Source organism: Apostichopus japonicus, chromosome 19, assembly GCF_037975245.1.
Source record: "Apostichopus japonicus isolate 1M-3 chromosome 19, ASM3797524v1, whole genome shotgun sequence".
Classification (NCBI taxonomy): Eukaryota; Metazoa; Echinodermata; class Holothuroidea; order Aspidochirotida; family Stichopodidae; genus Apostichopus; species Apostichopus japonicus.
This window is the reverse complement of record NC_092579.1, coordinates 28,217,044-28,226,654: the sequence shown is the minus strand read 5'-3', so window position 1 is coordinate 28,226,654 and position 9,611 is coordinate 28,217,044. Positions and strand designations below refer to the sequence as shown.

Sequence of the window (9,611 nt, the reverse complement as noted above, 5' to 3'; positions counted from 1 at the left end):
TTGATTGGGCTTCTGATACTTCCATGTGGTCCCTGGACATCATACATTCAGCTACAAGCAAAAATAACTTTTGTCTGTCCTGTCCACTACAATAATCCTATTGTAATATTTTCAGACCCTAAGGGCTAATAGGTCTCCCCCACCCCCACCCCCCCCCCCCCCCCCAAAAAAAAGGTGGAAAAAGGTGGTGCTGCATCCAACCGAATGAATCTTTTCACTCATTGTTTAACCAAAGAGAAAAATTTGTTGAAAGAAAACAACAGATTATTAATATAAATGCCATATTTCTCTGAATCATTGTCTATGCTCTGATGGGATACATTTGTTCCAGTAGCAGGGTTCAATTCCCAGGTTCCAAATGGACATGGCAGTTTAATCTGCATTTTCCTGACGATCAGACCCAAAAGAGAACATCGATATGTCTCTCCACCGTTATCCCAAAGAAGAAACCTTTCAGAAACTCAAGGGTACTAAAGGGATTTCTTCCTTTTAAATTAACCAGGGTCCTACACAAAATTAACAGGGTAGTAGCATGATGGTCTCTGCCTGATTCCCCCCTTCCCCCCACCCAATTTCTTTTCTTAACTTTTTGGTATTCATCCTTTCATATATAGTCCATCTTGCATTTTGCCTTTTGAAAAACAAGAATCCTTAATCTTCATCCAAAGCAGCAAAAAGTTTCTTTTTAAACACAGTAAATTGATTATTATTATTATTATTACGATTATTATTATTATTATATTATTATAAGTACATACCTAGAATGGAGGCCGTCTGAGCAGAGTACTTCAAGCCGTTGATATCTTGCGCAAGAGTGTCCAATTCCTCTACCTCTACCTATCGATTAAATGAAACCAAAATCTAATCATGATGTCTTCCACATTAAGTTTTTTAGGGAGTGTCACTACCCGACAAGCCCTATAGGGTTGTTTAGTACACTTCCTTTCACAAGTTTTGTTTCTTATCACCTTCTTTGTCATATGTTATACTTATGTTAAGATAGACCAAAAATAAATAAATGAAATGAAATTAGTTACATTTTTTTAATTCAAGTAAAAGCTTTGTTTTTGTTGCTGTTGAAATCGAATCAAAAGGAGTTTAACCCCTGGTCGACCTGGCCAGAGGTCCTACGGGGGATAATAAGTTTGTTTTTAGAGAATAGACATACTTTTTCCTTTTTTTTCAGTCAGGGAATGTTCAGTCAGGGAATTGCTGGTAAATGAAGTCTTATATATTTACATTGGACAGGATAGCCATAATCATACCGAGGTCGGAGTCGAAGAGCCAATTACGGAGGGATTTCTAAAGGAGAGGAATTTCTAAGTACTGAGGATTGTGGAGACGGAGTGGTTTCTATTGTTTGGTAAGGGAGTGGTTGCTTCTTTACGTTTTAATCAATCGGTCACTGTTGGAATTGTTTGTTTTGTTCTGTATATATAAGTATACTTGGAGTCAGGGCCTAGACCCATTTAGGAAAGGATTTTTTTAATGGAATGAGACTTTAAGTAGTAACAATTGTGAATATAGAAAGGGTTTGGTTTTTGGCTAGTGAGTTGTTGCGACTTTGTATTTCAGGGGGAGATCTCCAATCAAAGGGTCGTTCTTGAGGTTGTTTTTGTATAACTTGGTGTTGAATTCTCCAAGTCGGGTGAAAGTAGATTTTGTGTTTCCTGCACGGAAAACGTACAAAGTAGCAATATAGGTAGGGATTTTGAGTGCGAGTCGATAAGCTGTGGTGTGCATTCTGTTTAAAATTTGTTTATTGGGATTAGAGATGGTAAGCAGGGAGATGCTCCCGTAACTGAGAATCGGTTGAACATTGGATTTATAGATTTGGATAATTGTTTTCAGAGGGAAGTTATATTTGTGTGAGAGGATTTGAATGGATTTAAGTTGGAACCAGCAGCGTCCTGCAGTTCTGTTACAATGTAGATTAAACAATAATTTGCTATCGAAAGTGGTATCGAGGATGGTTGCATTAGGAGTAGCAGTGATTGAGGTGTTGAAAAGATTAATTTTGGAAATATGGTTATGGTATTTTGAGTTTATTATGGAGAAATTGGCTAGGTTAGATTTTGAGGGATTTATTTTTGTTCTCCACATTGAGCACCAATTTTCGAGATGTGTAATTGCTTTTTTAATATTTAGTTCCGTCATATAGATATTTTTACTGGTGCTCCAAATGGCTATGTTGACAGTGTAATGACTATAGTTGCATTTAGATAGAGGGGGGATGTTCAAATCATTAACAAATAGGGTGTAGGGGAGGGGGCTGAGAACAGCGCCCTGAGGGGTGCCTGCACGAAGTGGAATAGGTTTTGAGTATTGGTTTTTGTAGTATTTTTTTGTGTTGCTCTCTCTAAGGAAAGAGGAAAGAAGTCTGGTGTAATTGGAGGGGAGATTAAAGTTAAGTAGTTAAATTCTTATGCCGTTGTGCCAAGTTTTGTTGAACGCCTTTTCGGCATCAAGGAAGAGGGCAGTGGTATCATGTTTTTTTATGAAGCCGATGCGAATTTCTTCGGAAAGGCGGAAAGTTTGGTTTATTGTAGATTTGTGTGCACGGAATTAGCCTGATTGATACGGGCAAAGTGATTATTTTGCTCTAGGTGGGTTCTGGTGCGGCTATTATAAATTGGTCGATAGTTTTGAATTTTGGTGTGTCTTTACTTAGTTTCGGTATTAAAATCATTTTGGCGGATTTCCATAGGGTTGGGAAATAACCTAGTCTAAGGAGTTTGTTAAATAATGGGAAAATATGAGAGTTAATGAATATCGGAGGCCGACGGAGGGGAATCTTTTAGCATTAGGTCATTTATGTTGTCAAGACCAGGGGAGGAGGCATTTTTGCATATTTAGTGGCACTATACCAATCGATTATATCTATTTCTTTGAGTAGAGGGATGCTTTCGTTGAGACATCCTAAGAAGTCGGGGATAAAGCTGGTTGCATTACAGATAATTGTACGGTCTATTTCGTGTTGGAATCTGTTATCGTATGGAGGGCCATCTAAGAAATTGAATATAGTTTTCAAGTATGATTCAATAAGCTTTATTTGGTCTTGAAGTTTTGTGATCAGGTTACCTACTGTACTTTATCTCTAAGGCATTGGTCTGTATTACCTGTGTTTGGGGTTGTAATGGGCTTATGATATTTTTTAAATATTTCCAAAAGTGTGTCGGGTTTTTGTCATTAATGATTGAATCGCATTTGTTTTGGACTCTGTTTTGGTCGACCGCCGATATTTGTCTATTTATTTGTTTTTTAAGTTGGTTAATTTGGGTTTTTAGAGTTGGATCTGGGGAGATCATATAGGTTCTATGTAGGCGACGTCTGAGTTAATTAGTGTAAGAATATTCCTATTTAGTTTTTTATTTCTGTTTTTTTTAAGGGGCAGTGTTTTTTGAAGGTATTGAAGATATGTTGGGCAATGCTGTCACAATATATGCCGATGTAATTTAGCTTGTTGTTGTGGTAATTGGGGATAGTGTAATTTGTTACGAGTTCCTTTTTAAATGATGTCCAGTCTGTTTTATTGTAATTATACGTTAATTCGTTATTTTGGATACGACTGAGGTTTATGTCTAGCTCAAAAAGGAGTGGAAATTGGTCACTGATGAGGTCATCTTCTAGGATTTGAATCCAATGAGTTTCAGTTGCAAGGTGGTTTGAGGTTATGGCGTAGTCAAGTAGCTCAGTATTATTGTTTATTGGGTTAATCCTAGTTTTGGTATTTGGTTAATTATTGTTAAATTAATATTTCTAAGAGGGATGTGCCTTTTTCAGATATTTTGGTGCTACCAAAAATGATGTGGTGGGCATTTATATCTCCTAGTAGTATTTTATTTTTATTAGAACTTTTTTATTGTGGATATGGGCTCATTTGGGGACTATAATAGCTAATAATGTGGAGAGGTTTATTGTCTCTTTCGAGTACAATTTCAATTGTTTGATTGTTTGTTTGGATTGGGTTTGGGAGGAGGGTGGTTTTGAGGTTGTTTTTTGCAGCAATAAGTACTCCTCCCATAGAGCGAGAGATATCGTGTCTGAAAGTTTGGTAACCAGCGATGCTAAGGTGGGAATTTGTATTTAGTTTAGTTTCGTTTAACGAAATGATATCCGGAGAGTGGTTGGTGAATATACTAAGTAGGAGGCTTAATTTTGAAAGGATACTGTTGATGTTTAGGTGGAGGAACTTGACCGAAGGAGGGAGTGTGCTTGTCATGTAGGTGATTGAGGAGGGCTAAATATTGAAGGTTGGTGGAGACGTTCCATAATTACAGTTTCTGGGATATTTAAGTTTAGGTGTTTTAGTGCTAACACGGTGGCGTAACTGGCAAGGTCGTCGGATTTAATATTAATGTCGGCTTTTTGGAAGGTGTATTGTACTAATTCAATTACAAAGTTGTGATATTAAGTTTTCCTTTAGTGGCGATTTTATTTGTTATTTCAATTTTATGGGTAGATTTGGTTACATTTGCATAGGTTCTTTGTTCTTGTTATTTGTTATTAGCTTCAGTTTTAGCTTCTTTAAATTTTGGGCATCCTTTGTAAAGGGCGGCATGAGTCCCTGAGCAATTGGCACATTTTGTGTTTTCTTTTTGTTCGGGGCAGTCTCTAACTCTGTTGACCGTTTTCTTCGCCGCTGGAGGCATGTCCAGCACCTAGCAAACCAATTCTGGCGAAAGTGGTTAAAATTATATCTACCTGAATTGCATAAGAGGTCTTAGTGGACGGGGGTCACGGATAATCTGGCAGTCGGTGACTTGGTTTTAATCTTAGATGAAATGACTCCCCGTAACCTCTGGCCGTTGGCGCTGGTTGTTAGTGTTAATTGTAGTAGAGATGGGTTAGTTAGGTCGGTAAGAGTTAAGACTAGGACTACCGAGCTTGTTCGTCCTATTACTAAGTTTGTTTTACTTGAATCTGCATTCTCATCTTTTTAAGTATTTGTAAGCATTATCGATGAATTTCCATGTAAATATAATTGATGTGTTTTATCTTCTTTATTGAGCTGTCAGGTGTGTGAGGCTTTATAGTTATTTACTTGGTTTAGAAGCTTTACGTCACAATTTTGATTGCTAAAGCTGTTATGGAATTTAATGTACATCGATGGGGTGGTTTAGGTATTGTAGGCATTGTTATACTTTAATATGACGTATTCCAGTGGGGGGAGTGTCATCGTTGCCGATGTGTGCTATTTGCTTAGCGTGACCAAAGGGAAATTTCCGCTTGGTCGAGGTCGGGCAGAGGTCAATACTGCCCATTTACTGGTGGTCTTGTTGAAACCACGCGTGTAAATAAATGGGTTAAAACCTACAACCACCTGTTCAGCTTCATTGAGCGTCGTCTCGGTGACAGTGGAAAAAAACTCTGTGGTTTTCGCCACATCTGAGACATCTGGTTTGATTTTTGCAAGTATGGTGGGTGTGTCCAAAAAGTTGACATCTGAAACATTGAGTGATTTGGGGGGGTTCGTGGTATTCTTCTGTTTTGTGTTTAGAGTATCCTAAGTAGAAACCTTGTTTGATTAGGGATTGTTGAGGTTCTTGTTCTTCAAACGTTATTTTTACTTTCCAAGTTGGATTGTTTGTGGCGTGACTAATGAGTCTTTTAGTTGTATTGGGGTGTATTCTTGGTCTTTGAGTTCTTGTTCAATATCTTTGATTTGAATTTCAGGGTTTTTGCCACAGGCTACTACAGAGAAGTTTCTTTGTCTTACTTTTTGGGGGATTCTTGGTTTGGGGTTGCCTAGTTTAGTCTTTTGAGTCCATGGTTTCAGGAGGATATTTGCAGATTTAGGGTCATGGGGGTGATAAGGATGTCGTTACTACGAAGACCGTTTATATTTGAGATCATGGCATTTGGTTTTTCTTCATTGATTAGTTTAGCAAGGGTTATTGGTTTTTTTTATAGTTCTGGTAAGATTCCTGATACAATGATTGTTTGAGCAGACTTTTTGGTGGTTGGTTTGGAGTTAGGAGATGGGTTTATTTCAACGGAGTTTGGACGTTGTCTTTTTCTGCTATTTTTGTACAGGGATCCAGTCATTAATGTCTATGTCAAAATCAGAGAGGTTTAGGTTTTCGACTAGGGGGCGGTTATAGGTGGGTAAGGGGTTGTCATATTGGCAAAACAGCCCCTTCCTACGTGTTTTAAATGGCTTCTATACAATGAAAGTGATCATAGACGTCACTTACCAGAAAGAATTAGTCTCCAGCCTAAGACGGCGGACAGAAAGAATAGGAACTCCTTTTGAAGAGACACACCATGAATCGAAAGTGTACTCCGTAGCGCTGTGTTGGTATCCAAGGACATGTACGTTCTGTAAATGGTGGGTAAGTCATAGAGTGAAGGATGATGGGGTGGCGCTATGTCAAAAAGCTAACTGTTGACCAACATAGTCCACAGAACCCTAAGGAAAGGAGAGGAATACAAAAGAAATGAGCCAGTTTTCTTCAAAGTAAGTCTCGTACATTTAGCACAAAACATTAAACACTAATTAGCAACTAATTCCAACAAAGTTTAGGCTGTGATTGAAACCTTACTGGTGATAACATAAGTAAATATATATTACATATTTAGGAACCTTTCTTTCTTATGACGAACCTTGACTGTATATTGCAGCTTTCCAGCTCATCTTTGAGTTTTCTGATCTTGACAACAATCAACTGTCTTTTTCATTTACCACAACCCAGACCACACTAATTGGCAACTCTTTCCAACAATCTAAGGCAGGCAACAATTATCAATTTAAGACAACCAAATTCCTAATTACAAAATGATTCCAACAAACTAAGGCACCGGGTCTCATTAATTTAGCACAAAACAGACCACACTAGTTAGCAACTCATATCAATAAACTAAGGCAAAACTTATCAATTTAATACAAACACACCACACCAATTACCAACAAATTATCACAGCACTCCCCTTCAATTAAGCACAAACAGACCAAACTAATTAGCTACTCATTCCACCAAACTAAGCCACAATGTCTCTTTAATTTATCACCAAACAGACCACACCAAATACCGACTGGTTCCAACAGGCTAAGGCACCCTGTCTCCTACATTTAGCACTGATCTTGACAACAATCAACTGTTGAGAGGACAAGACTGATGTTAATGATTCTGGCTCACAATGATGTTTCCCTTGAAACTTAATTTTTCTCCAATTTCTGTTAAATCACCTCCAGATAACATTTCTAGATCTCTCTGTAGAGGACAGGCTTGAAGGATCTTCTCATATTTGGTGGAGTTGAGATCTTTACCAAACAGAACGTTTCCTCTCACGGTATCATTTTGGATCCAAGCTTGTTGAGCAGTATAGGCCACAGATCTCTGATGAAAGGAGAGGAATACAAAACAAATTAGTCAGTTTTCTTGAAAATAACAGCAAAAGTAAAAAAGTCAAACCCTGTTAACAACCAAACTGTCGGCCGTGAGACAAAAGATGTGTACTCTTCTAGAGGGGCATTTTGTGAAAGAAATGGAATTATATGGTCAGATCAAAGTTATTGGACACTGGTTTTGAACAAATCTCAAAAAAGACCTCACTAAATACCAACTCGTTCCATCAAACTAGGTACAATGTCTTATTAATTTACCACAACCCAGACCACTCTAATTGGCAACTCTTTCCAACAATCTAAGGCAACAAGCATCAATTTAAGACAACCAAATTACTAATTACAAAATGATTCCAACAATCTAAGGCACCGGGTCTCATTAATTTAGCACAAAACAGACCACACTAATTAGCAACTCATATCAATAAACTAAGGCAGAACTTATCAATTTAATACAAACACACCACCAATTACCGACTGGTTCCAATTACCGACTGGTTCCAATTACCGACTGGTTCCAATAGGCTAAGGCTGAGGTCTTATACATTTAGCACAAAAACAGGCAACACCAAATACTGCCTGGTTCAAACAGGCTAAGGCACAATGTCTCCTACATTTGGCACAAAACAGACAACACTAATTAAAAACTAATACCAATAAACTAAGGCACCATGTCTCAATAATTTAGCACAAAAACAGACTACATTAATTAGCATCTCATGCCACTAAACTAAGACACCAATAAGCTTCATTTTGATGTTGTCATGGTTGCTTGGAATGAGTGGAATGTGTAACTCTGTTCAAACTATATCATGGAACTTGTTCAGCCTTTCTGTAAGAATAGTAGTTTAGAACAAAAAAAACACATCAAATACCGACTGGTTCCAACAGGCTTAGGCACCGTGTCTCGTACATTTAGCACAAAAACTGACCACACCAAATACCGACTGGTTCCAACAGGTAAAGGCACCGTGTCTCGTACATTTAGCACAAAAACAGACCACACCAAATACCGACTGGTTCCAACAGGCTAAGGCACCGTGTCTCGTACATTTAGCACGAAAACAGACCATACCAAATACCGACTGGTTCCAACAGGCTAAGGCACCGTGTCTCGTACATTAAGCACAAGAACAGACCACACCAAATACCAACTGGTTCCAACAGGCTAAGGCACCGTGTCTTCTACATTTAGCACAAAAACAGACCACACCAAATAATGACTGGTTCCAACAGGCTAAGGCACCGTGTCTCGTACATTAAGCACAGGAACAGACCACACCAAAAACCGACTGGTTCCAACAGGCTAAGGCACAGAGTCTTGTACATTTAGCACAAAAACAGACCACACCAAATACCGACTGGTTCCAACAGGCTAAGGCACCGTGTCTCGTACATTAAGCACAAGAACAGACCACACCAAATACCGACTGGTTCCAACAGGCTAAGGCACAGTGTCTTGTACATTTAGCACAAAACAGACCACACCAAATACCGACTGGTTCCAACAGGCTAAGGCACCGTGTCTCGTACATTTAGCACTGATCTTGACAACAATCAACTGTTGAGAAGACTGATGTTAATGATTCTGGCTCACAATGATGTTTCCCTTGAATCTTACTTTTTCTCCAATTTCTGTTAAATCACCTCCAGATAACACTTCCAGAACTCTCTGTAGAGGACAGGCTTGAAGGATCTTCTCGTATTTGGTGGAGTTGAGATCTTTACCAAACAACGTTTCCTCTCACGGTATCGTTTTGGATCCGCTTGTTGACCAACATAGGCCACAGATCTCTGATGAAAGGAGAGGAATACAAACAAATTAGTCAGTTTTCTTCAAAGTAACAGCAAAAGTAAAAAAGATAAACCTTGTGAACAGCCAAACTGTCAGCCACAGACAAAAATGTGTACTCTTCTAGAGGGGCAATTTGTGAAAGAAATGGAATTATATGGTCAGAAATTATTGGCCACTGGTTTGAACATCTCTCAGAAAAGACCTCACTAAATACCAACTCATTCCATTAAACTAAGGCACAATGTCTTATTAATTTACCACAACCCAGACCACACTAATTAGCAACTCTTTCCAACAAACTAAGGCAACAATCATCAATTTAAGACAACCAAATTACTAATTACAAAATGATTCCAACAAACTAAGGAACCAGGTTTTATTAATTTAGCACAAAACAGACATCACTGAATACCAACTGATGCAACAAACTAACTTATCATGGCTCTTCAATTGAGCACAAACAGACCA

The 9,611-nt window shown here is 38.4% G+C and overlaps 2 protein-coding genes across 28 annotated transcripts in view; one reads left to right on the top strand and one right to left on the bottom strand.

Moving 5' to 3' along the window:
• The window catches only part of LOC139959364 (centrosomal protein 20-like), a 57,698-nt gene that overhangs the window by 26,966 nt on the left and 21,121 nt on the right, over positions 1–9,611 (top strand). The gene's annotated exons all lie outside the window — the stretch shown is intronic.
• Positions 1–9,611, bottom strand: part of LOC139959359 (uncharacterized) — a 35,964-nt gene that overhangs the window by 9,208 nt on the left and 17,145 nt on the right. For 19 of the 27 annotated variants that reach the window (XM_071956880.1, XM_071956889.1, XM_071956885.1 and 16 more), the window contains 3 exons: positions 8,996–9,142; positions 7,140–7,340; positions 759–831 (listed from right to left, as the gene is read on the bottom strand). In XM_071956880.1, coding sequence (XP_071812981.1) covers positions 759–831; positions 7,140–7,340; positions 8,996–9,142 — 421 coding nt within the window. Of the gene's footprint in view, positions 1–758; positions 838–6,197; positions 6,413–7,139; positions 7,341–8,969; positions 9,143–9,611 lie in introns of all 27 variants that reach the window. The other 8 variants (XR_011789998.1, XR_011789999.1, XR_011790000.1 and 5 more) reach the window with 5 other exon arrangements.